This window comes from Microtus pennsylvanicus, chromosome 11, assembly GCF_037038515.1.
Source record: "Microtus pennsylvanicus isolate mMicPen1 chromosome 11, mMicPen1.hap1, whole genome shotgun sequence".
Taxonomy (NCBI): domain Eukaryota; kingdom Metazoa; phylum Chordata; class Mammalia; order Rodentia; family Cricetidae; genus Microtus; species Microtus pennsylvanicus.
In genome coordinates, this window is record NC_134589.1 from 44816423 (window position 1) to 44843900 (window position 27478).

At 48.8% G+C, this 27478-nt stretch overlaps 1 protein-coding gene across 2 annotated transcripts in view; it reads left to right on the top strand.

Annotated features, from left to right (window-relative positions):
- The window catches only part of Abr (ABR activator of RhoGEF and GTPase), a 195546-nt gene that overhangs the window by 33776 nt on the left and 134292 nt on the right, over positions 1-27478 (top strand). The window contains exon 1 of one of the 2 annotated variants that reach the window (XM_075991599.1): positions 18018-18399. The exons of the other annotated variant lie outside the window; for it this stretch is intronic. Within the exon in view, the coding sequence (XP_075847714.1) occupies positions 18339-18399 (61 nt within the window). The 5' untranslated portion in view covers positions 18018-18338. Of the gene's footprint in view, positions 1-18017; positions 18400-27478 lie in introns of those variants that run through there. 2 annotated transcript variants of the gene reach the window in all.

Genomic DNA, 27478 nt, shown 5'->3' on the forward strand with positions numbered 1-27478 from the left:
ACTGGAAGTTCAAGGTTTTTCTCTCCCAGAGTTTCCCCCAATGAACATGCCCAGAATATGTTGGAAATGTGTGGGTGTAAAGTTCCCCGCCCCTCATCTCATCTCTGACCACTAAGAGCTGACTCAGCCTGAGCATATGCTGTCATTTCCTCATCTACAGAGCGACAAGAATGGAAGGCACCTCTGTCTTCTGTCAGGCTGGGACTGAGGTTTGTGTGGTGGACCCTGCCTGTTTTCACAACGGTGCTTCCTGCACCCCATCTCTCTCTGTTTCCATTGCTGACAAGCTCATGCCCCTGAGACAGCCCTTGCTGGGGGTAAGCCACAGCAAGCGGATGGCAGAAGGCTTTTTTCCAGTTAAATGATAAAACTTTGAACTTCTTGCCTAAAGGAAGAAATAGCTCAAGGCTCTGTCTGTCAGAACAGTTGCTATCTTCTTATCAAGGGGTACTACAGATCAGACCTTATCCCTGGTGGCCTGGACAGTACTCCTCACCCTTCAAGGGCCACACACACCTCACACTGTGAGCAAATTTGGATGATGTACTAGAGTTTCCACACACAGTCTCATTTTTGCATCTGTGGCCAGACAGGCCCTGAACAACGTGAGGTGATTCCTCATTTATGTAGAAACCACCCGACTTGATGTAACAGGACAGTAGAAGAAAATGAAAGATGATGGTCTGCCCACGGTCAGGCTGAGAAGCTCCGGGGCTGTCTGCAGAACCACTCTGATTTCAAGAGCGTGTTGTGTACTAAGTGGGGTGGTGCATTTGAGTCATAGTTTGCTCTTATTGTCTAAAAGAATTTTTTTTTCCGAGGGGCAGAGCTTTGTGTGTTAGGCAAGCTCTATCCCTGAGCTGCAACCCCAGCCCCCATCAAGAGGAATTTTTGTTGTGACTCCATGACTTTTACAACAGAGAAAATTAAATTACTGAGTAAACATGCAGTTAAGACAATTATGGACGGGGTGTGGTAAGATGGCTCAGTGGACAGAGGCATGTTGGCCTGGTGACGTGAATTTAGTCCGTGGATTCCACAAGGTGGCAGGAGAGAACCAGCTCCTAAGAGTTGTCCTCTGACCTGTACTTGTGCACATCTACACACACACACACACACACACAGATAATAATAATAACAAAATATGGTCTAAGTCGGGGGGTTGGACATACAGCTCAGTGGTAGAGCATTTGCTCAGCAAGCACAAACACACAGCACCACAGAAAGGAAAAACCAAACAAAAAATGGCCAATATACTTCATACTCTCTGTGGCCTCCTGGCGAGACGTGAAATGCATACATGCGCAAATGACAGGATGCTAATTGTGGTATGGCTTCTGAGCCAGCAGCTTCTGCATTCTTGGGAGCGGGACCGTGGCACATTTTATCTGTCGGTCCTCCCTGACACCTGCAGAGCTGGAGAGAGGTTTTGTTCTCTAAAACAAGGTGTCTGTAACCCTGATGATTCCCAAGCAGTGTTGTCACCTCACTGGCTTGCTCAGAGGACGAGGGCTGGGTGGGAAGTGGTTGCCTCGTGCTTGAACGCTTGGATACTTTTGCTTCTATCAGGTGAGTTGTATGGAAAGCCAGCTTGTTTGTGTCTCGGGGCCATAATATCTTTTGGCAAGAGAAGAACCTCTTCCTTTTTTGGTCCTGAAGTCACACTGGAAATCCTCAGCAGCTCAGCTGTGGGTAGATGTCCCCGTGGGTACTGCTGTTGGGGTTTAGTGGTCTCTGCAGAAGTCAAGGTTCCTGTCAGGCCTGGGAGGAAGTGTGGCCTGTGTACAAGCACAGCTCTGTGTGTGGCTCCCAGAGAGGGAGCCTCTCTTTGGTAAGCTTCCTCTTCTCTGCTTCGCTGTGGTGGGACACAGAGAGAGTCTCTCTTATAAAAATAACCCTGAACCCCCTGAAGAACTGACCCAAGCATTGAGGTGCCAGTCAGCCAGATGCAACAACAGCATGTTTTCGTCTCCTCAGCCTGCAGTATTTGATCTCATGGTCTTAGGGCACATTTGCCCCTCCGAGAGGAAGAGAGCACTTGAAGCCCAGGTCCTCCCGAGTATGCAGAGGAAAGGAAGGACATTCTGGGGAACTGAAAGCAGAGCCATGATCTCGTCCTGGCTGCGGTGGTCCCCTGGGCTGAGCCAATAGTTAGAATGATGGCTACGGGAAGGCACTACCAACAGTTTTGAGAATGGGATTCAGAATAGGACTTGTCAGCATCCTTCCTCCCTCTGCTGGTGGCCTGTGGCTACCATCATGTGATAAACATGTGGCTTCCTAGGAGAGAAACTTGCACAATCACACAGAAATAGGAAACGGGGAGATAATTCGGCATGGCACAGAAAGAATTAGGCAATGAGTTGTCTAGAAGACTTTGGGTCTTGAGAAGGGCCAGGTTTCCTCTGAGTCATGTCCCAGGAGGCCCCTGGAGCCTGCACTATCTGATTAGTCAAGAGGCTCAGGCCCAGTGTCATCAGTCCTCTGCCTGGCAGATAAAAATTGGGCACAGGGCTGACCTGCTCTGGCAGAGGCAGCGGGGCAGAGATTGGAGCTCCACTGGGCTGTTGCTTCATCACCCCAGAGCAGATCAAGCAGGGCCCGTGTTCTGATTGCTCTGAATTATCTATCTTAATATGCTCCTGGGCCCAGAGACGGCTGCTGCTTGTGAGAAGTGCCTCCTAAGGCAGGTAACTTCTGAGCACTGCACAGGGCCCCTGCCCAGCTGGCTCTGTAAGGGAGCCGCAATGCCTCACGGCCTCTGTGCTTCCAGTTCCTGTGTGCAGGTTTCTCAGAAGCACAGCTGCACCTCCTTAGGAAAATGAGTCACGTGGTGTTGTCTTCTCCCAGAAAGGCACGCATCCCTGTTCAGATGAACAGACAATGTTCCAGGAAGTTCAAGCTCTGAGCAGCAGAGCCATGGAAACTTGGGAAGGGGTCTGTGTGGGACAGGCTATAGAGCTATTACCTCAGTTTCCCCCCATGTTCCCCAAAGTGGGGGCCAGTGAGATGGCTCAGGCAGTACAAGTTGCTTGCTCTCCAAGCCTGACCTGATCAGTCTTCAGAACCTACAGCGGAAGGAGAGAATTGACTCCTGAAGTCATCCTCTGACCTCCGTATGTGTGTGGTGACACCTGTGTACCCTCACACACCTCACATACACACAGACATCAAAATGCTCCTCATACGGACTTGAGGGTGTGCTCAGTGGTAAAGCACTTAAAGGCCCTGAACTCTATCTCTGGTAACAAAAAAAGGAGAAAAAGAAGAATCTTATTTTTTATAATCCTTACTTAGGCACCTGCCATGTTCAGACTGCCTATGTGAGTGAGATGCCTAGAGGCTAATTAACTCCAGAGTCGTTAAGTGTCCTTACCACCAGAGACTCTCTAAGCACAGGCACATGTCTGAAGACCCCAGGGCATATCAGACCTCCTTTTAAGGAGAAAAAATAGAAGTCTGTCTTTGTTCCTTTCTGGTCCTGCCAGTTCCCTGGACAAATAGCTTAAGAACTCTGCTGGTGCTGGAGTGGAGGCACATCCTGTACAATCCTAGCACTCGGGAAGCTGAGGCAGGAGGATTGCAAGTTTGAAGCCAGTTTAGGAGGAGTGCCACTGTAGTCATGAACACACAGCAGCAGCGGATACAGGCACAAGATTGGGCTTTCAGCATGGATAGGAGAGGTGCCCATGAGGCCTTGTCGCATCCTGAGGCGCTATTGATTGTTAATGGTTTCTGCAAGGGCTAGGGTGTGTCATTTTCTTAAATGATGTAGCCACTGGGGAACTAGATGGGAAGAAGAATGGCTGCAGAGGAAAAGGAAATGGGATAACAGAGGGTAATGGAAAATGAATAGAATTGCATACATTGTATGGATGGATGGAACTGTCAGAAAATCAAAGAGAAATAAAACCTACAAAAAGCCCTGCTGGTAAATTCACATCAGCATCTTGTACCTGTGCTGCCCAAAGTGCAGCTTCTCACCAGCGATTATCAGCAGGGCATCTGGTGAGGATGCTTGCTGAAGCCTCATGACTGGTAGCCAAACCACAGTGTGAATATCACTCTGCCCTTTGCTGATCTTGTGACCCAGGGCCTCTTCTTCAAAGTGGGGGAAATGATTCTGTCTTCCACAAGAGGTATTACGTACTAGAAAGGTGAAAGCAATGTGTTTAACACAGTCACAGTGTCTAGAACATAAATCTTGGTGACATTGGGGACATGTTAACTAAAGGGCTTTTCAGTAATTGAATAGTGGAAATTGCCTCTAAGGTCTGGTGTGCATTGAAGGGGAGAGGTCAGGTCTAAGACGAGCTGCAAATTCTGTTGGGTATTGTCTTCATTACTTCTCTATTGCTGTGACAAAACACCATGACCAAGGCAGTTTATAGAAGAAACAGTTTGTCAGGGACTTAGTTTTGAGGACTAGTACCTGGCCCCTCATGGCCCCTCATGGCAGGCAGACAGACATGGTGTTGGAGCAACAACTGAAAGCTTGCCTTTTGAGGCAATAGCCACCAGGCAGAGAGAGCTAACTGGGATTGGTGTGGGATTTTGGAACCTCAAAGCCCACCTCCAGTGACATACCTCTTCTGACAAAACCACACCTCCCAATCTATTCAAACATGAGGCTATGGGGGCCGTTCTCACTCAAACAACCCCAGGTCTCACCCTTGAGTAGTGTCTTCATCAGGGACCCATTCTAGTTCCCCTATGCCTTTTCTTTTTCTCCTTCTTCCTCCTCTTCCTTCTTAGTTCATATATCTCAGGCTGGTCTCCAACTTGTTATGTAGCAAAGGATTACCTTGAATTTCTGATCTTCCTGCCTTTACCAGCCAAGAGCTGGGATTACAGGCGTACACCACCACATTGGGTTTTATGTGGTGCTGGGACTCAAACCCAGGGCTTTCTGCATGCTTAGCCTGCATTTTACCAAGTGGGCTACATCCATAGCCTTACACTAATCATTTTCTTTCTTTTTTTAAAAAAGTATTTATTATGCATACAGTGTTTTGCCAGGGTGTATGCTTACATGCCAGAAGAGGGCACCAGATCTCATTATAGATTGTTGTAAACCATTACCTGGTTGCTGGGACCTCTGAGCCATCTCTCCAGCCCCCATTTTCTTTTTAAGATGATGTCTCACTGTGTTGTCTAGACTGGTCTCTAACTGGGCACAGGTGATCCCTGCTTCAGTCTTCCAAGTGCCTGGCTCTCCACCTTCATTTTTGCCTCTGCAATTGTTTACACTTTTGCTTCTTTCCCAGAATGCCTTGCCTCTCCACCCTTTTATCTTTGCCAGTGAAACATTAATTGTCATTCCAGGCCCCAGCTCAAATTCTAGGCCTCTTTAGAAAGTGTGCTGGCTAGTTTATACCAATTTGAAACAAGCTAAACTTATCTGAAAAGAAGGAATCTTAATTAGAAAATGCCTCCGTTAGATCTGGCTGTAAGGCATTTTCTTAATTAGTGATTGATGGGGAGGGCCCATTGTGGGTGGTGCCAACCCGGGGCTGGTGGTCCTGGGTTCTATAAGAAAGTGCAGCCAGGGGAAGCAAGCCAGTAAGCAGCACCCCTCACCCCTCTGTGGCCTCTGCTTCAGCTCCTGCCTCCAGATCCCTGCCCCAACAACATTGTGGAAGTGTAAGCCAAATTAACCCTTTCCTCCCCACTTGCTTTATGGTTATGGTATTTCATTGCAGTAATAGAAACCCTGGCTAAGACAGAGGCATGTGGTTATCTGCTCAGTTGGAAATGGTGACCACCTGCCCCATAACATACTGTCCAGGCTGAATCCACCAGGCGTTGCATGGGCTCTTATTTCTAGGGGTGTTTCTCTCTTTTCACTTGCCTTTTTTTCCTTTTTTGTTTGCTTTTTGAGACAGGGTTTCTCTGTGTATCCGTGGCTGTCCTGGAACTCACTCTGTAAAGCAGGTTGTCCTTGAACTCACAGAGATCTTGTCTGCCTCTCCCTCCTGAGTGCTGGGATTAAATGTGTGTGCCACCACCATCCAACTCCAGGCATGTCTTAAACCAATAATTACAAATATACTTGTCAAATAAATGGTCTTTAAAAAATTATTAAGTGTCTAGATATTTTATGTATATAGGTATTTCTGCATGTATGTCTGTACACCATATGTGTGCAGTCCCCTCAGAAGCCAGAAGAAGACATCAGATCCCCTGAAACTGAAGTTACGGACAGGACAGTTGTGTGGTGTCATGTTGGTGCCTGGAATTGAACCTGGATCCTCTGAAAGAGCGGGCAGTGCTCTTAACCACAGAGCCATCTCTTTAGTACCCAGAAACCCTGTCTGAATAGATAACTTTTCCAGTCTTCAGTTCCATGGGATGCTTAGTTTAATGTTCTTTCCCTTCTGCTGGAGAGGGATGTGTCAGGAGATGTAGGAAAGAGAAGGCTGAGGGACTGGGGCGTGGGTTCTGGAGGCCTGGGCTGCTGTGGCACCTGAATGTCTAAACACATATGAACTGCTTACAGCATGACTTGCACGTGAACCTTAGTATTCTTGGTGTGGCGTTGTCCCACTCTTCTCATGAAACCTCTCCTGCGTGCACTTTATGCAGTAAAGCTCCCGAGGCTTCATAGAGCGTTATTTGCCTCACAGCTTTGGAGGTTGTGTCCAAACGATGTAGCCTAGGTTCTGAGGACATCCTGGCAGGAGCGCACACATCTCTGTGTTGTCACCCCTCCCTCGCTCCTTAAAGCCACTGGGATTCAATCATGAAGCTCTCCCTTAATGGCATAACCATTTCCCAAAGTTCTGTCTTTTGAACTTTTTGGCAGAGTGATTGTCCAGAATGTGAGGCCCCTGGGTTCCAGTTCCATCCCTAACACTGCAAACAAACCATAAGACAAAGTCCTCACTTCTAAAGACCATATGCAGATTAAGTTTCTACCCTCTTTTAAAAAGGATTTAGTTAAATATGTATTTGAGTCTCTGTCTGGAGTGTGTGTGTGTGGGGAGAGAGAGAGAGAGAGAGAGAGAGAGAGAGAGAGAGAGAGAGAATGAGTGCTGGAGTTAAAAGTTGTTTAGAGCTTTCAGATGTGGGTGCTAAGAACCAAACTCAGGTCTCCTCTGCAATATTAATATACACAGTTAACAGCTGAGCCATCTCTTCAACCCTAAGTTTCTACAATCTTAATATTAACATGTGTTCATATACATTTAACCATCTGGAATATGGACTCTGATAACCTCAGGTGATTTTCTGGGGTAAAGGATCAATACACGAAACCTTGCAACCTCCAACAGACCAGGCGAGTCCTGTATTCTCTGGGAATCTGGCCGGCTCAGCAGTCACTAGGGATCTAGGCACTTAACGTTATAGAAGGTCTCCTTGACCAAGCTGCTGCCTGCTTCCTGATCAGACTTCTTGTAGACCCTTTCAAGTGAGCAAGAGTCCAGAATCAGGTTCCACCAACTTCTCCTGGTTCAGCCCATAGTGCCTTAGGCAAAGCAGTTCAGCATCACTGCCAGCATCGGAATCTTCTCCCACAGATTCCCAGGGTTTCCACCCTACTGAGAACAGAGGATTCAGGCCAAACAGACTGCCTCTGGAAGCTGTCTTCCTCCATGAAAGCCTCAGTTCACTTCCCTACTCCATAACCAAATTGCCTTGTAAATTTGGGGCAGATCTAGGAGAAAGACTCTAGCTACGGAGACTGAAATTCCCTTAGTGGGCTGAATCTTTTCTAGGTTTCTATTCTATTTCCATGTTGGAAGCTGATTGGGTGAAAAAGAGTACGACAAAGAATGTTGGCTGCTTAGCAGGGGAGGCTGTGCATTGGGGAGTTTTTAGTTGGGGCTTTGTGTGAGCAGTTAGAAAATAATTAGAGCAGTAACTGTCCTGCTCCAAATCTGATTTTAGGTTTCCCCGGAGTCATTACGTGAATGTGGACACATGTCAACCATCCAGGCCAGTTCATTTCCAGTTGGTGGAACTTGGCTAGCTAAGTATCTATATTATTTAATTCTAGGCTCTTTGTTGCCATTCATTTGAACCACTATTTGAACGACATGTTGGAGTTGCTGAGAAGAGAACTCCCTGTTTAGCAAGAGATGGCCATGAATGATGTCTTAAAAAAAAAAGTAAAGCCTTTATTTTATGCATATGGGAATTTTGCCTGTGGATATATCTGAACACCACATGTATGCCTGAGGCCTAAAGAAGATGTTGGATCCTTTGGAATTGGAATTACAGATGGTGGTTAACCACCATGTGGATGCTGAGAATCCTCTGGAAGAACAACCAGTACTCTTAACACCTGAGCCATATCTCCAGGCCCTAAATGATTTTATTTATTTATTTATTATGTATACAGTGTTCTGTCTGTATGTATGTGCTTGCTGGCCAGAAGAAGGCACCAGATCTCATTGCAGGTGGTGGTGAGCTATCATGTGGTTGTTGGGAATTGAACTCAGGACCTCTAGGAAGAGCAGTCAATGTTCTTAACCTCTGAGCCATCTCTCCAGGCCCTGAATGATTTTTAAGAGCAGCAAGGAATCAGACAAGAGAAGCAGGTCTCCTGGCTTGGTTGTAAGGGAAAGCACCTTAGAAGCCATGATGTTTCAGTTTAACGCCACAAAGTAAATAGGAGTGCTCAGACAGGGTGTAGGAAACAGTAGTTTGTTGTTTTCTTTTTTTCCTTCCTTTCTTTCTTTTTGTTGTTTGTTTTGTTTTTTGAGACAAGGTTTCTCTGTAGCTTTGGAGCCTGTTGGAACTCGCTCCATAGATCTCACTGGCCTCAAACTCACAGAGATCCACCTGTCTCTGCCTCCCGAGTGCTAGGATTAAAGGTGTGCACCATCTCCCAGCTTGATTTGTTTTCTTGACAGAGTCTCATTATGTCAGTCAGGCTGACCTTGTGCTTACTGTGCCTTCCTGTTTCAGCCTCCCAAGTGTAGGAATAATGGGTATGTGCCACTATGTCAGCATAAGGAAAGAACATCTTCTTTAACTTTTTAAAAGATTTATTTTATGTGTATGAGTGTTTTGCCTGCATGTGTGTATGTATACCACTTGTGTGCCTGGTGCCGCAGAGATCAAAAGAGGACATCGGATCCCCTGGATCAGATATTTGTGAACCACCATGTAGCTGCTGAGAATTGAACCCAGGTTCTCTGCAAGAGCAACAAGTGCTCTTAACCACGGAGCCAACTCTACAACCCTGAGGGCAGAACATTTTAACCAGTTATATCAACCCATGCAATAGTTCAAAGGCAGGCAACAACAGGATGGAGCAGGGTGGGTGTGCTAGGTGATCCAAAGTGGTCTGCAGGTAGGGCCACAGCGCCTGCCAGGCCATGAAAATAGTAATGGGTAGGGTTGTAGCTCAGTGGAAGAACACCTGCTCAGCATGCACAAGACCCAGGGCTTGGTCCCTCATATCACAAAGAGAGAGAGAAAATAATGCGCTATCTGCAGATAGTGCCATCGGTGTGCCTTGGGAAGAGGAGTGGCGTTAGAGTTGTGTTGCAGCATGCTGCCTCTGGCTTTGAGATGTAGAGACTTTCATCAGAACTTCAGTTCTGTGACGCCAGCCTAATGAGCCTGGGGCTGCTCAAGCCAACAGACCCTTGACACCTTCCACTGACTATTGCTACCTGTCCCATTCTTTCTCGGTTCCCCTCCACTAGGATCTCTGAGTCATGTGTGGGGTCTCTCATTAGCACCAGATTGTGTGTATGCCATGGAGCTGAGAAGCCTAGAACAGGGTGCGGAGAGGAGATTCAGAGTCACGGCATTCTGTACTGGGAAGCTGAAAGCGCGCCGTGTGAGAAATGCACAACCCGGGGACAGTTCCTGCGCACAGAGCACGGCTGGGCTGAGTCAGCCCCTTCCACATTAAGATGTCGGGGTGGTCCCTTAGGGGATTGTGATGGGTGGTCTTGTGGTTTCTCAGTGATCATCTTTGGACTCCTGAGGATACCATACCAGCCTGTCTGTTTCTCCCTTCCAGAGGAGTGGTGAACCAGAGGGGGTTGACTAGATGCAGATTTAGGTGCTTGGCTTCCAGGCAGGGACAACCTTTAACACTGGCACCCCTTGTAGAAGTGGCTTGGGCCAGACCAACCCTCCCCCATCAACCCCTACATTTATAAAGACGATGTTGAGCCAACAAGATGGCAAACTCAGTGGGTAAAAGAGCTTGCTGGCCAGCCTGACAGCTTGAGTTGGATTCTCCAGGATCCGTGGGGTAGAAGGAAAGAATCCAGAACTGGCTCTGGAAGTTTTCTCTAACCTGTTTGTGTTTGATTAGGGAAGACACCAAAGGCAGCATTATGGGGGAAAGAAAGTGGGTTTTGGAATTTGCCAAGGAGCCATTCTCTTTCTGCTAACCTCAGAGTGCCATTAATACTGTTGACATTAAGGACATAACACTTTTGGCATTGCTGGCTTCTGCCCATTGAATTGCTCCTTCACGTTAAAAACAATACTGTTTGGTACTGCAATGGCAGCTGCTCCTCTCTCAGTTAGGAACCACTGTCTTCTGATGACAGGACAAGGTTATATTAGGCTATGTCTCAAGGCCCTATAGCTGGCAACAGGGAAGCAAGGAAATCTCATTTAAGATGTTACCGGAGGAACTGGAAAGATGCCTTATCAGTTAAGGGCACTTACTGCTCTTTCAGAGGACCTGGGCTCAATTCCCAGCACCCACATGTCAAGAGGCTTACAACTGCCTATTAACTCCCAGCTCCAAGAGAATCTGTTCTCTGTGGGCACCCACAGACACTTGCACATAACCCCACACAGATACTTAAGCATACACATAAGTAAAAATAAAAAGTATTCTTTAAGACGATATTACTGGAGGATTTGTCCTCTGCTTACACCACTCTTGTTCCTCCTGGCCTTCTCAGACTCTTTTCTCACAATGGTAACCTGCAGCCCTAGATAGAGTCTGCTAGAGAAGCTGAGATTTGAGTCCAAGTCCTTGGAGGCTGCCTATCTAGAACACCTCGTGAGGCTGAGGTGCTACTATGTTTGGCCACCAGATGGCACCTGAGAGTCCTTGTTTTCTGCCGCAGGACCAGTGGTAACAGGAGTTCACTGCAGAGAAAACTTGCCTTAAAAGAGGTCCGATGCTTAAAGAGACACTGCTACATACCCTCGGGCTGAACCCTTAAATCTATAGAATGAGACTGCACCACTGCAAGCACCACTGTCCAGGGTCAGTAGCTTCTTTGTCTTTGGCTTACTGGATGTTGTTCCAATCTCCTTGACCACTCTCAGTTCCTGCAACCACTCCTGAGCCTGAGGGGACAGAACCAGCCTGGAGGGTGGTGTCAGAGCTACTGGCAGAAAGAACAATGTTGGTTGGCGCTGGGATGCATCTGCAGAACTCAGAATAACAGAGTGGGAACCACAGCCGCCTTCAGGGCAGTGATGAGCACAGGAGGGCAGAGGGCCAGCTTGTGACTGACCTCTGCTGGACTTGACTCTGCTTCTTTGGAGTGAGGAGATTGGAGCCTTTGAATTTGATCTCTGGATTTTGGGGATTTTGAGAATCCTTGTGTCTTCTTCCACTGGCATCTTTCCAAATGCTGATGGGGGCTCAGAGGTAAGTACATGAGGGAAGGGGATCTAGAATTCACTGTGGAGTCGTCTCACCAACTGTAGGAACCTTCCCGTGTTGACCCCTGGGTAGAGAGGGCTGACCACTGTTGGATGAGGGCCACATTAGCAGGAGCTTGGGAAGGGACCCTCCTCATCTAAGCCCGCTGCTCTGCCATGATGCTCTTTTTTGTGCTTGGGGGTAGGGATACAACCTGAGACATACGACATGAAACTTCTATAGAAACGAGTTGGGTTTAGGGTGGGGAGGAGGCTTGAAGGTAGTTTCTGTTGTCTGTGGATCTCATTGTCTTCTGGGAAAAGCCAGGAGACTGGATGGGGACAGGTAAGAGAAGAGCAAAGAACAGAGTCTTAGGCCAAGGCTTCTTTAATTACTTTAAATTTACATTTATTCATTTACTTACTCGTGTGTGTGTGTGTGTGTGTGTGTGTGTGTGTGTGTACTCCTGTCCACATGCATATGAGTGCCACAGAACAAATGTGGACGTCAGGAGAGCTCAGAGGGCAACTTGGAGGGAGTCTGCTGCCTACCATGTGAGTCCCAAGGATCAAACTCAGGTTCGCAGGCTTGGTGGTAAGCACACCCTGGGAATTTTCTTCTTCCCAGACCTCAGAACTGAAGGTGCATTTTGAGAGCAGTAAATGCTGCTTTGCCTCTACCGAGGAAAATGAAATGAAGTAGGGAGTTAAAACAGGCTACTTGCCAGGCATGGCAACACATGCCTTTAATCCCAACACTTCCCTGTGTGTTTGACACCAACCTGGTCTATCTACATAGTGATTTCTAGGCCAGCTAAGTGAGACTCTAGCTCAAAAAAAAAAAAAAACAGACAGAAAATCCAACCACATACATATTCACCAAACAAACAACAAAAACCTCATCTGGGAAACAGAAAGTCAGACTACTCTTGGATCTTTTGGGAAGCAGAGTTTATAGTCTTTCAGGGCTAATAAGAGACCTGGAGGTCATGTACCTGACCTACCTGGGTGCCACCTTCTGCACCTGTGAAAACTAAGGTTGGAAAAGCTTAGGCATATAAGCCGTGGGCTAGGGACCTGGCCTAGCAGCCTGTCATTGGATCACTGCCCAGCTTGTCTGCAGGGTCATCTGGCCTGTCGGAGATGTGGTTTTCTTTGGGAAACAGTTCTCTGTTTGCTTACATGTTGGTGACTCCTGGGAGTTCTAGAATGACACCATCTTTTTTATGTAGCTCCAGTTTCTTCTTCCCTGGACTTAACTCTTCTGTTTATCCATTTTTTCATTCATAGGCTTGTATAGCACTACACACATGGACTCTTGGGCTCAGACTTGATTCATTTTCGAGTGCCACCTTCTGCGGGCTGGCCAGTGGCTCAGCCTTTCTGTAGCTCTGTTTCTTTGTGAAATGGAACTAGTCGTAGGACCTCTCTTGCTCACTGCAAGGTTAGGCCAGAAGAAGCTAGTAAAGCTCACGGAGCAGCACCTGGCAGTTAAGAATCAGTGTTAGCTCTCACTAATTTTTATAACTCAATATGCATTTAAATATTTTTATCTTATGTGTATGAGTGTTTTGCCTTCATGTATATCTGTGCATTGTGTGTGTGTGTGTGCCTACTGCCTGGAGAGGCCAGAAGGTGTCAGATCCCCTGGAACTGAAGTTACAGATGGTTGTGAGTCAGGATGTAGATACTGGAAATCAAACTTGGGTCCTTTCAGAATGGCTGCAATCACAAGTGTGCATGCAATGCTACACCTGGCTAAACATGCACTTTTGAGTGCCAATTGGCTGAGCTTTTGGCAAAATCCTGTTTGTGTGTGAAGTCACTTGCTGTAATAGCATTTTTGGAGAGTTTACATACACAGATGCTCCCTGCGTGGCCCCAGCAACAGGACATTTTTCTTCTTTCTTCCTTCCTTCCTTCCTTCCTTCCTTCCTTCCTTCCTTCCTTCCTTCCTTCCTTCTTCCCTTCCCTTCCCTTCCCTTCCCTTCCCTTCCCTTCCCTTCCCTTCCCTTCCCTTCCCTTCCCTTCCCCTTCCCCTTCCCCTTCCTTTCTTTCTTTTTGGCCAGGAGTGACCACTGGGTGATCAAACAGATACCTCTGGGCCCTTCCTGTGGTGCACAGTGAAGCTGTGTTGCTAACACAAGAAGGGAAGAAAAGTGGAGCTACCTAGTTTGCTCTAGGGTGACATCACCCTGTTTCCCCCCAGGCCAAGTGGTTGGTAGAGTGAGGTCTGGTTGTTAAGAGAAGCAATGAGTAGCACACCCCGGGAATAAAGGGGGGTGAGAGAGCTGCTGGTCTTCAGAACAAGGTGTATGTCTTTCAAGGCCGTGTAGCTAACCTTAAATCCTATGATGAGGGAGGAGCAGGTAGGTAACCATGGAGATGGGGGCAGGATAAACTGAGTGCATAGGTTGGGGATATGGATAGGGAATGGTTGCTAGGGGCTTGGGGAAGTGGTGTACTGAATGCTGACTCAGCCTTGGGGTGAACCAGGCACTTAGCTGAAATCAGGGAGGTCTGTCCAGAGGATCTCTCCCTGCTGCTCTGACAGATTTGGCTGATAGCTGGGGTTAAGAGCACTTCAGGATAGCTTTCCCAAGACAATAGGTCAGAAGTGGTGTTGTGTGAGGAAACTTTCCTGAAGAGACCTAACACGTCTACTCACCCCATACAGGGAGCCCATGACAGAGCCAAGTATAGATGGAAGGACCAGCATCTGCACAAGACACCCCAAGACCAAGTTCACCCCTCAAAGGGAAACCAGTTTGCCCCAGAGGAACAAAGGGCAGGGAGTAAGAGAGAAAAACAGGAGACAGAGGACAAGGGAGAAGGGGAAGGCATACTTGCCCCAGAGGGACGAAGGACTGCCTCTGGATAGAGAGGAGACAGATGTGGCCTGTGTGCAAACGGTAATTGATAAAGGCAAAGGGGAAACCCTGTGTTGGGGTGAGGTATTTAATTATGAATTAATTAAATTGGGAGTACGAATTAGGGTAGCTTGAAGGGGGTTTTTGATTGCTGGACTTTAATACTTTGATAACTGGACCTTGGTAGTTAGCTTTGGGAGCAGGAAAGGAACAAATAAGGGACTAGACCTTGGAGACTAGCTTTAGGACTGCAATCTGACGGTTTCAGCAAGGCAGAGGGAATGGGGGAAGGGCAAAGCCTTCCAGAGCCGTGTTTGCTATGCTTAGGGCCCTTCAGTGGATACCACCAAAATCCAGCTTGGTGGTCCACGGGTTTTATTGGGGTTACTTACAGGAGCAGAAATGACTCCACCAAGGCCCACCCCAGCAGGGGTGACAGTTCACCAAAGCTGGGAAACCTAGAGCATACTGCACAGTCTGTAGGTGGCTCAAAAGGATGGAGAGTCCTTTCCAAATGACTATGGTCTAAACCTCCTTGGGTAGCTGGACTGGTCTGAGTCTTCAGCTCAGCTTCCTTCCTTCTGAGGAGAATTCTCAGCTCTTATTGCTTATTCTATGGGGTCAGGGGTTTGGGGAAGTTGGGGGATGTGGGGAGGTGTCTAGTGAATCTGGTCAGTTTCTGGAACTTCCTGAAGCTGTTTTAAGTTGTTTACTTCCTAGTTAAGGAGTTTCCCAGCAGGAAACTGTTACGCAACAGGTGGGCAGATGGTTATGGAACAAAATTGAAAGGGTTATAGCAGATGGTCTCTCACTCATGGACCAGGGAAGATCTCCAGGGACCTTCAATGCCTAGGGTTACCAGTCAGCTGACAGAGAGGTGGCATGCATAGGATCCTAGCTGTTGGGTCACTGAACTGTGCCTCAGTTTTCTCATCTGGAAAATTCAGAAAACTGAGATAAGAACTGGGTCTGGTAGCATAGGTCTCTAGTTCCAGCTTTAGAAACCTCAAAATTGGCCCCTAGTGACATACTTCCTCTAACAAGGCCACACCCTCTAATCCTTCCCAAACAGTTCCAAGGATTGAGCACCAAATATTCAAATATATGAGCCTGAGGAAAATATTCTCATTCAAACAACCACACTATCTCAAAAGATAAAAGGAGAGAGAGAGTTGGAAGCCAAGCAGTAGTAGTGCACACCTTTAATCCCAGCACTTGGGAGGCAGAGGCAGGTGGATCTCTGTGAGTTCGAGGCCAGCCTGGTCTATGGAGGGAGTTCTAGGACAGGCTCCAAAGCTATACAGAGAAACCTTGTCTCAAAAAACAAAACAAAAAAAGAAAAGAAAAAAAAAAGGGCTGGAGATACAGCTTCAGGGTAGAGTGCATGAGTAAGATCCTGAGTTCAGTTCCTAGTGTGCAAAAAGAAAGTAGGGGAGGGGAGGAGGATAAGGGATAAGAAAGGAAGGAAACTGAAGTAACAGTGATATCCATAGAGAGATCATCCTTATGAAAAAAAACCTCTTACGATCCAAGCCAGAAACAGCAAGTATTCTGTGTCAGATATTAGCACTGTGGTTTGCAAGGTTGTCTCGGAACCCTACACTGTATTGTGGAGGGGACAATCCTGAGCAAGACTGGACAGAATGTAGAATAAAGTATCTGTGACAACACTAGGGAAAGCAACTGCAACATTTTAGTTGTGTGGGGGGGGGGGCGCTGAAAATAGCTTGCTCAAGCCTTCGTAGATAAAAATGTAAAATGTATGCAAATGTATGTGAGTCACATAGAAACATATATCCATGGCCTCCTCACAGTCAGCACCGGATATGGAGATGTGGGGCTGTGGCCCGCAGGAAAATCCCTCTGGTGTAGCAAGAGGGCCTGAGCTGCCTGGATATCGTGGGGAGGGGTCTGTAGTGCAGCCTTCAAGGGTTTGTAGCTGATAAGCTATCCCTAGCCAGGCACGTTTTCCCTTTTTCCTGGGTTCTGTGCCTTCAGAGTGATGTGTAAGAATAAGGAATATGCTTGTCCTTTCTCTGCTCCTCAGAAAGCCTGCTTGCTCCCTCGCCCATCCCGGAACTCTATTTCTGTATAGTATGGCTAGAGATTCATCGCCCCCTCCCTTGCCATACTCCAGGTGTCGGCTTGGTCCTCCCAGCCAGGGACAGTGGGAGGGTAACAGCTGAACAGGGAGGGCTGCAAGCCACAAAGCCAGAAGCTTGGGTTAGGACTGGAGTCATGAGAGCTGAATGGTTACAGGAGGGCCTCCATGTCCTGTAGGGGCTCCTATACACAAGAGCATTTACCCTTGAGCCTCCCAGAGCTCCAGTGGCTCTGTCCTGTGCTCTTCTTAGGCAGCTGTGGAGGCTGGTGTCCACACAGACAGCTGGGCAGGCTGGATACAGGTTCCCGTATGGAACTACCCTTCAGAACTAGACCTGTGCTTGTTTAGGATGAAGAGGAGTCCTCCTCTGTGCTCTGTAGGTGCCAACAACATTGCCATCCATAGAGGTCATAGGGGAGCTTAACTCTTTGTAGATCTCTGTATTCCTGGAGTCCAAGAAGGTTTTTGCTAAGCTGTCTGCAGATGGGATGGGATAGTATAGGATATCCTGGCATAGAAAAGGTCTAATACTGGTCTTCCTTGGTGGGTTTGCTTGCTTTCTTTCCTGGGAATTCAGGACACAGGCTTTGGCTAGTCTGAGTCCCTTTTAGTCCAGTTCTGTCTCCAAGACACTTTGCCCAAGGAGATCTGTGTACCTGATCTATGGGAAAGTTGCCATGGGTCCTGTATCTTAGCCCCACTCCCCACCCCCAAGCCTTCAGTGCTGTTGAGGTCGCTGTTAGGAAGGAATTTTGTTTAAGGCTCTGTTCTCTGAGGCATCCGACCCCATCTTTCTTTAACCATATGTGATTATGCACATATGACAGGCCTCCTGCACTGAGGCTCCTGGAGAGACTGGGGGACCCCCAGGACCTCAGTGCCCCAGTTTGCATCTCTGCGTTAACGGGGCACCAGTGAGAGAAGGTCCTTCCTTAGATGCTAATGTTTGACCCTGACCCCTGCGGTCGATCTTTAACTCTCCACCCCTGGTATGAGGCAGAAACTGAGGAGCTCTAAGGTCAAGGATGTTTGAATAGATGCGGTGCTTTAAGGTTTGGTAGGAAACAATCCCCGGGTGGCCCAGCCTTCCAGAGGGGTACAGGACACCATTGACCCATTTCTGTTGCCCATGCCTTGTCTAGAGGTGGGGCCTGGCAACTGCACCAACCCTAAAATCGTGCTTAGAGATCCTGGGGTGGCAGGTGATGTCACCCCTGCGGGCCCATAAGTCTCCTTAGTCTGCAGGTTGCCAGAATTTCTGCTGAGCCCAACCGGAGGAGGAGGGGAGCCTCTGGCCCTGCGCCGCCGCCCGGAGACCCCGCGGGAGCTCTGTGCGCCGGCTGGAGGCCGTCGGTGGGGCTGCGGGCTGCTCTCACACCCCACCGGTCCTCTGCGGCTGGGGGTGGGCGCGCTGAGCCTCACGCCGATTGGCTGCCGCCTCCGCCCCCCGCCCCGGGCGCAGCGCAGCCCCGGGGAAGTTGCTAGTTGGCGCGCGGGCTGCGGGGCCGCGGCTCCCAGATCCGCAGCGGGTCCGCGGTGGCCGCAACGGCACACTGGACTCCCGGTGGCGCTCCCCCGCCCTCACTTCGGCAGCTCGGGCTTGCTCCTCCCTGCTACCTGTTTCCCTGGCGCGCCTTCCTCCACCCTGAGCTCTGCAACTTCGGCCTCCTAGTCTGGCCGCCCCTCCCGGCACCCCGCCCGCCGGCACCCTCCCTCCTTTGTTGTGCGATGAGGGTCGGGTTTCCCATCTGACCGAGGAGTCGCTGCCGCGCGGAGTCGCCGGCATGGAGCCGCTTAGCCACCGGGGCCTGCCGCGCCTCTCCTGGATCGACACCCTCTACAGCAGTACGTGTGCGCCTGGGCGAGGGGGCTAGGATGGGTGGGTGGGAGGGAGACCCTGCGCCCTCCCAGGATCCTTGAAACCCTCGGGGTCCCAGGTCCAGCCAAGCAATGGCGAGGGTTTCCCGGCGCGGTCCTCCAGGTGTGCAGCCAGCCAGGAGGAGGAGCAGCAGCGGTGTGGGGTCCTTAATGCAGACTTCAGGTAGTAGTAGGGGACCTTGAGTGAACCCGTGCCAGGGGGAATTGTGCCACCCCTCCCACCTGTTGTGTAACCCAGCACTCTAGCGCTTTGGGAGTGGGGAGCGCCCTTTTTAGGGCGCCTCCTTGGCCTTCTGTCTTGGCAGCTTTTCTCCCCACATTGAAGCAGAAAGGCCATTTTGGGAAAAAGTCTTTGGCGCTCTAATTTACTACCTCAGGGACATTCTGAAGCGTATGTGTGATTCGTGTAGATGATGGGATCAGGTTGGAAGAGACACTGTAGGTACGGATCTCTATGGGTTCATTTGGATGAAAGAGCCACCCCCTAGCTCACCAGTCTTTCTTGCCAGCCTCATCGCCACCCCCATTATCATCACTACCACCACCACCACCCCAGAAAAGCAATGAAGAAAAGAAAAAAAACCCTCCGGTACTCCACCCCCTCGTTCCCAAATCAGCTGCGATCATGTGATTGCTCTTGCACAGCCTGGGGGGATGTGTAGTTGATCACTGGGACTTACTCATAGGGGAACCATTTCTCCCCAGTCCTTGCCTTAGGTGGCAGTGCCATGCCCTTCCCCTCCCCCCTACTCATTGACATTCTGTGGTGTAGGGAGATGGTCCTTCTGGCCTCCAAAGAAGACAGTGGATTTTGCTTTTTCTTGTGAAAACGCTGGGAACCTTCCCACTCTCAGCACACCCCAGCCCTGAGGCAGGTACAGCTAGATGGTGACTGAACGTTAGATACCACAGAACAAGGACATTTTGAAGGGTTAACCTGGCTTGAATTTTTATTTTAATAGTCACATTCTAGCGGTAAGAAGAGATGATGTTTTGAGCTTGGAGATCTTGCCTTGGTGTCTCTGCATTACCCAACACCCAGCTCTGCCCTCTGTATTCCATTGGGTCTAGCCTCTGCCTTCTGCTCCCTGTGGGTTCATCCTCTGCCTTCTGCTCCCTGTGGGTCCAGCCTCTGCCCTCTGCTCCCTTTGGTTCCTGTACTTCTCATAGCGTCTCCCCAGCCTGTAACCCAAGTTTTCTACCCCTCCTCCCAGGAACTCTCCTTATAATGGTTCATTCTGCTTTGGGTTTTCAACATCAAAGAGGCAAATCTGGTTCCCCTGGGTGTCCATCCTGTCCAAACCCAGCCGGTCCATCTGCTCTTTTCCAGTAGAGGCCAGCATCACTGGGTGAAGGTCAGGGCTCACAGCTGTGTGGCGTGTGTGTACACGTGTGTCTGTGCAAATTGGGACACACATCTGTTCAGAGCCCTGATGCAGATCAGCTCCTGACTCAAAGGACGGATTAGTGACCTCTGCTTCGCTGAGCTCTTGCAAATGACAGTCATAACAATGCCTCATATTCATCTGCTGCTTACGCTCTTGGATATTTCTGGCTCTCTGCAAAAGCCATTCCTGGTTTCCTTATTTCCCGAAGCATAGACTCCTATGGAAAGCAGTTTGTGGTTTTCTCTCTATTACTAAGCTAATTCTATAACTTGGTCATCCAAACCCCAGCTCTAGCCCCAGCCTGGAGTTGAGAGGCAAAACTTCTTTGAGAATTCCTGACCAGAGGAATGCCAGAGTAGGGAGTTAGGTCAAGGGCCTCTTTGGGGGTATTCTATAAACCAATCCTCACTCCGAGAGCCTGGCACCTGAGCTGTCTAACCTGTCATAAGATCCTGGGCAGCTGGAGGGTGAGAGTGGTGGGCAGGGGCACTGACTTGATTTAGTGCGTGGTGTCCCTGCCTCACTTTTGGGAATGGTTTATTTGGGAGTCTGGAGCAGAAGGCTTCCTGGGAAGGTTCTATGCAGTCATATTTGGGCTATCAGCCATCAAGTTTTCTTTTTGACAGGAACCTAAGTTAAACAAATACCCAGGCTGTCATTTGCCTGGCAACATGGTTCTGTGGTTTCTAGGGAAGTTCCTCTGCCTCTGTAGGAAGCTTTCTGCTTACCAAGCTCACAGGCCCCCCACAAAAGCTAGGTCCAGGAAATGTAAATGGGGGCACAAATGGCAGCCACTGTGACTGCTGAGAGATGTGAAATGGTACAGTGATAGAGGCTTGGTGTGGTGAAGTTCATGTACTCATGGCCTTTCCTGGTTGTGCAGTGTGCCAAGTACGTGCTAGGTCCTTTCTACCTCCCATTCCAAACCTCACAGCCCTGGACTCTCACGGTGTGTGTGTGTGTGTTTGTGTGTGTGTGTGTGTGTGTGTGTGTGTAAACGTAAATCATTTCCTCCAAGTCACATAGCTGATAAAGGACAGACAGGAATTCAGATCATAGATCATACCCTGGCCAATGAGGAAACTCGAGTGCCTCCCAGATACGTCTGAGCTGTCTCAGGGCCCTGTGCTGTCGAGCAGTTGGGGATATCTGTCTCTTTAGTCCTCTCTTCAGATGTTTCCCTGAAGTACTCCAGCTGGGTGAGTGGTTCTGATAAGTGATAGGTGCCATGTTCTGTATCTGCACCTGGTTTTGGAGCCCATGCCAGGTTGACTGAGACTCCCTCTAAAGCTAGAGGGAGCTTTAACCACTAACTCCTTCCTCACAAACTTCTTGCTATTGGAGCCGTTGACCACTTTTTCCTGGTGGCAGCAGCTGTACCAGGAGAGTGTCCACTTTATTCCAGGTTGTGATGGTGGTAGCAGCAAATCCCCTCTGCTTGTAGTTGGAGTCCTGAATGGCTGGGTCATGGAGATTGTTAGGCACAGTGTTAGATCATGGCTGCCAATGTGATCTGGGACTGATTGGGGCAGGATTCTTGGCCCCTATAGCCTGAAGTGGCAGCCGAGGGTTGCAACCACCTCAGGTTCCCGCCTCTTGTCATTTTCTGTATGGATACAATGTTGCCAGCTCCTTCCCTAATGCTTTGTCTTGATTCTTCCCGAGCGGCTGGCATGGGTCTCTCTGTGGGCTTATCTTCTTTCTCACAATTCCTCTGTCTTTTCATCAGTCACCCTCTCCACCTTACATGGAGGTGATCTGGACTAAATTAGGTTCTGTGAGGCACAGCCCTGCAAGCAGATCTGGTCTGAGGCACATATGTACGCCAGGCAGGCTCATCTCTTAGCTCCCCTGCAGACGGGAAATCTTTAAACATGTGCTCTGGATTTGTGTAGAAGGGGCACAGGGCTGCATTCAGGTCTCTTGTGCCGTTTTAGCCTCCTTTATCCCTAGCAATTCAGTACAGATCCCAAACATACCTACCCTCCTGAGCTAAGCAGAAGCCATTCCTTTTCGGACTCCATAGGAGGCATAACATGACCAGTAGTTACAGGAAACCCACCTTATGGAATTAATGTCTCTTACTCCAATAGCATTCAAAGACTAATTAGTCTCTTGGGATATTTTCATGCCTCTTATAGACCCAGCCCGTATGCCAGGGCCTATGAGGCTATAAACTCATTTCTGATCATCTTGAGCTCACCCCAGGGTCTCATCCAAGTCCAATGTTTGCTGGGTACCTTAGGACCAAGCCACTAGCACTGAGTTTGCTCAGTAGCTCGCTCAGCCAGGCTCCATCAGACTGTTCCTGATGTTCCAGTGAACACCTGCAGATGGGTGTCCTCTGCTGAGTAGTAGTTTATTCCTCCTCAGCACCAGTCTGTATTGGTCAAGACAGTTGGAGTCTCAGAGGTAGATTAAGTCTACTAATAATAATTAAGTCATGTGTTCAATGAAAGTTTGGTGTTGTTGTTGTGACCGTTGCTGCTGTTTGGAAAAAGGAAGGAGTGGTGTTGGGAATTGGCTAGAAGATACTTCTTGGGGGTGGATGAGATGGTGGGGAGGATGTTGAGAAAATCCATTTTGCCTTTGTCATGGGGGCAGGATGGGATGCTTAGGCTGTTCTCTGAGGTGTGATATGTTTCCCGGGATGATTCTGTACCTTCCTTGTACCCACTGCTCTGTGGAGTAATGTCTCTCAGGGGTGTCATGTGGATCAGTTAGTTAATGTCCGCTAACATCTGTGAGGATGAGGTACGCTACTGAACCGTCGGACTGTCCAGCTTATCACAGGCTCATCATCAAACAGGTTCTGCGAGAGCCTTACATCTGAGGAGATGGTGAGGGAACAGATAGGAACTGAGCACTGCGCAGATGTTCTGCCCAGCAATACCCACAGAGTTCTAGGGAGTACCTAGCTAGTAGCTCATGCCTAAGCCGTCAGTAGTTTTGGGTGCTGTAAGTTTGAGAGGGAGCAAATATTTTGCCCCCTGTGTATTTTTTGGCTCCTGTAACTCCTGACTCTACCAGAAATCCCAGAACATTATCTGTCCCATTCATGAATTTCCGGGCATGTGTATTTGGTAATTGTAGCAGTGTATAGTGAATTTGGAGACCCCCCAGGGGAGTCCTGTGCTTTGCCAGGGCCTGTGATTGGAAGACTTCTCTGCTGTGTTTGTGTTGCAGCTGTTTGACTAAGCTTAAGCCTTGTGGGGGAAATCTGGAGGTAGACTTCAGAGGGCTCCAGGACAAGCCTGCTTCCTTTACCTCTGGTGAGATTCTAGGCTATGGTGGGCTAAGGTGATATGTGGGGATATTGCCCACTATGTCCTTACAGGGTCTTAGCACTTTTCTCTGAGGGTTGCATGGATCTGTGAGAAAAGCGTGCAGGCCTGTCTCCAGAGCTGTTGGAAGGAGGACAAGGTCTCATGTATCTGATATAGGCCTTGACCTCACTGTGTAACTAAAATCTTGAACTCTTGATACTCCCCCCAACACTTGGGATTATAGGTGTTATGCAGCATTGGAGATCTAAACTGGCCTTTGATGCATTTTGTACAAGCATTCTACCAAGTAAAGCTGTATCTTGAGCCAGACTAGGTTGTTTTTGGTTTTTCGAGACAGGGTTTCTCTGTTGCTTTAGAGCCTGTCCTGGTACTAGCTTTTGTAGACCAGGCTGGCCTCGAACTCACAGAGATCCACCTGCCTCTGCCTCCCGAGTGCTGGGATTAAAGGCGTGTGCCACCATCGCCCGGCTCAACCTTATATTTCTTATGGGAAGATTTAGCCATCTGGAGCTCTGAGGCCAGTGGTTGGTAGCAGGAGTCTTATGTTGGTATTGAAGCTTGGCTAAAACCTTGTTTAGATCCTAGGTATTAGTGGGTAGGAAAAAAGAAACCAGAGCAATGGGCTGACTACACAGTACCCATGGAAGCTGATGACAGATGCTAGGTCCTGCTCGGCGTTTGGAAAGAGCCCTTTGAGGTGGTACCTTAGATGGTCCTAAGACTCTTTGTGGATGGGGCAGCCAGTTCTCTGGACCCTAAATTCAGACCTGCTTTAGTTTTCCTCAGTTCTCTGCCGCTGTACGTAGTTGATATATCCTTTTATGCCCCCACCACATGCCAGAACAAGAAGAATCTGGCTTTGTGGTTTGTATAGAGAATGTCAGGGTCACCTGGCCCTTGGAGATGAGGCTAAATGGGGTGAGTTCTGTAGTGACCTAGTTGGCCAGGTCCAATCCCGTCTTCCCTGTTCTGCCTCAGTCGCATGCCTTTATGTGCCTTTAACCACATAACACGGAGATGTCACTTTGCCTCAAGTGAGCAAGGCCTGCAGAAGGAGTTGGGTACCTAGGAGAGCCTAGGATTGTTGAGGGATCTGTGGCTTTACTTAGGGCTCCCTGGGAAGGATGTGGCTGTAATTATCTTCATGGGATTGAAGGGCTGATCCTGTTAGTGTGCTGAGCTAACCCCTTCCTCCTGGGCATTGCCTCCCAGGCAGCAGTAAGGGTTTAATGGATCCAGATTACACAGCATAAAGATGCCGTGTGATTAAACTCAGTTACCTCCCTGGCTGGGGGACATCACCACACAGCACCAATTGAGTTCTTCCTTTGTGGTTACCTGGGTTGTTGGTGGCTATCCTGAGTGGTTTTTCTCTTCTTCTTTTTCTTTTTCAGTGATTCTTTCCCTTGAAGGCACAATTCTAGGAGAAAGGCTCTTTTATGATGAGTTTTGGGGGTAGGTGGGGGTGTGTTCTGTGATGGCACAAGAGAAAAACTTGTCCTTGGGTCCCTGGATGACATTGTCCAATGGAAAGAATCTGTAGTCCTGCTGGACTCAGAGAAACTAGGCTTTTCCATTTGAGAAAAATTTGTCTTCCAGTTTTTAAAAATTTGGATTATTGTTACTGAATGTATGTGTGCATGGTGGCTTGCATGCGGAGGTCAGAAAACAAGTTATGGGGTCAGTTCTCTCTTCCACATTTTATGTGGATTCTGGGGGTTCAACTCAGTTTGGTAAGCTTGTTCGACAAGCACCTTTATGCAGTGAGCCTTCTTGTTAGCCTGTTTTCTTCAGAACAACTGAAAGTGTGAGCTGGTGAGATAGCTCTGGGTAAGTGTGAGCTGGTGAGATAGCTCTGGGTAAGTGTGAGCTGGTGAGATAGCTCTGGGTAAAGTGTGAGCTGGCGAGATAGCTCTGGGTAAGTGTGAGCTGGAGATAGCTCTGGGTAAGTGTGAGCTGGTGAGATAGCTCTGGGTAAGTGTGAGCTGGTGAGATAGCTCTGGGTAAAGTGTGAGCTGGAGATAGCTCTGGGTAAGTGTGAGCTGGTGAGATAGCTCTGGGTAAGTGTGAGCTGGTGAGATAGCTCTGGGTAAAGTGTGAGCTGGTGAGATAGCTTTGGGTAAAGTGTGAGCTGGTGAGATAGCTCTGGGTAAAGTGTGAGCTGGTGAGATAGCTCTGGGTAAGTGTGAGCTGCTGAGAGATAGCTCTGGGTAAGTGTGAGCTGCTGAGAGATACCTCTGGTTAAAGTGTGAGCTGGTGAGATAGCTCTGGGTAAAGTGATTGCCTGGGATTCACATCCTCACAAGATTTGAGTGTGGTTCCACCCTGGAGGATTCAAAATTCAAGGTTAGCCTTGGCTGTATAGGGCACATGGACCACATGAAACCTTGTATCTTGGAGTTGGATGTGAGGTGTCATGCCTGTAAATCCAGCAACCGGAGACTGAGGCATGGTTTTGAGGCCAGCCTGGGCTACATAGTGAATTCCAGAGTAGTCTGGACTGAGTGAAACCCAAAGAAAAGGGTAAAGAAAATGTACAATTTAATGAGCCCTTGATGTTTTCTGTGTATTATCTAGAAAACCCCCAAACAAGTTAGTTTATCATTTCCTGATAGAGATGAGTAAATGGAGGATCTGCTGGGTGGTGGTGGTGCACGCCTTTAATCCCAACACTCAGGAGGCAGACAGGAGGATCTCCATGAGTTCTAGGCCAGCCTGGCCTACAAAGTGAGTTCCAGGCTCCAAAGCCAAAAAGAAAATGGAGGAGCTGAGAGAGTCGGTACTGGGGCAAGTATCCCAGCTTGGGCTTGACCAGATCTCAGTGTTCTGATTCCAACAACCACTCTGCTTCCTACACAGTATCAATACAGCAATGCTAGGCAGTACATGCTGTGTGCCAGCCCTTGACACAAGCATTCCACACATCACCTCTGCTCTTCTAAGCACAACACGTGTGCAGGTGCAGTTCCTCTATTTGATAGGGAGAAAGCTGGACTTAAGTGGAAAGTAGGCACGGGGCTGGACTATCAGGTTGGCCTGACCCTAAGATTGACCCTTAAAAACCTGCTCCACTTTCTACACTGGTCCCTTTCACGGCGGATCAGTGAGGGCCACAGCAGCTGCTGCGTCACTGAACTGCACAGATCTGGTTCTCTCTGACCACTGTGTCACTGTGAAGGTTTTCTTTCAGGGTGTGTGTCAGGGATAGTGCTGATGGTTGGACCTAGGGCTTTATGTGTGGTAGGCAAGTGCTATACCACTGAGCTATATCACCCCAGCCCTTCTTTACTTTTTAATTTGAGGCAGTCTCTTCCTAGGTCAACAAGACTGGCCTTGAACCTTGATCCTTCTGCCTCAGCTTCCCAGATAGCTGAGATTCTAGGCAGCACTTGAATCTTGTTTATCCACCAGCTCCTAGGGGTCCTTTATGTGCCTCACCAATTGGCTGCCTTTTCTGAGGGATGGTCCCCCCAATGGATATTTGGAGCTCCTATCCCTGCATGACCTCATTTTTGGGGTTATTGGCAAGAAATGGTACTTGGTAATGAGAGGGGCAAAGTGGGAGAGGGAGAGAGAGACTGACCATGACTCTATCTAGGCTTTGGAGGTGGGGATGGGATGTACTTGAGGCCTTGTTTACAGAGCACTTGGAGCTAGGGGTAAAGAAGTGGGAACTGGAAGAGAGGACTTGGCAGTGCCAGAGTGTGCTGGCCCTGCTCTTGGACCTTTTAAAATTCACCTCCACAGTTCCAGAAGGAGAATAAAGAGCCCTCAGCCATAAATCAGGCCACTGAGCACCAAGGTCCTTTACCCAGGCCCAGGGCTGATGTCTGAACTTGCCCAGTGCAGCATGTTAATTTTGGGTGATGTGACGAGGGGTAGTAGCCTCCAGCTCTACAACCATGGAGGTCCCCGAGTCCAGGGAGCCCCTTATTGTGGGGGCAGTCCTCAGGGAAAGGCTGAGCCTGGTGACTCAGACCTTTGTATACCCCCCTTTGGCTGGGGCCAAAAAAGCCTAAATAAGACTGAAGGCGTCCTTTCGCAAAGGGTTTGTGTGTGGTGCGCAGAGGAAAGAAAGCCCAAGCAGGGATCAAACACGGAGGGCGGAAGCGCATCATACGCACACGCACGTGGATTGGGGAAAGCTCTCCCATTCCATTCCTTCTTCCTGTTGGTGTTCAGAATTTCAAGGACAGCTCACATCCTGTATTGACTCAGCAGTATTTTTTTAGGAACCTCTGCTTGTGGTGTAGGGATATAGGGACCCCTGTATCTCGTCACATGTTTTCCTGTGGGAACACATGCAATTCCAGCTGCTTTGAAGGCCTCTCTCCCTCCTGACTCCACTTCTCCCACCACTCTGAAGCTGCC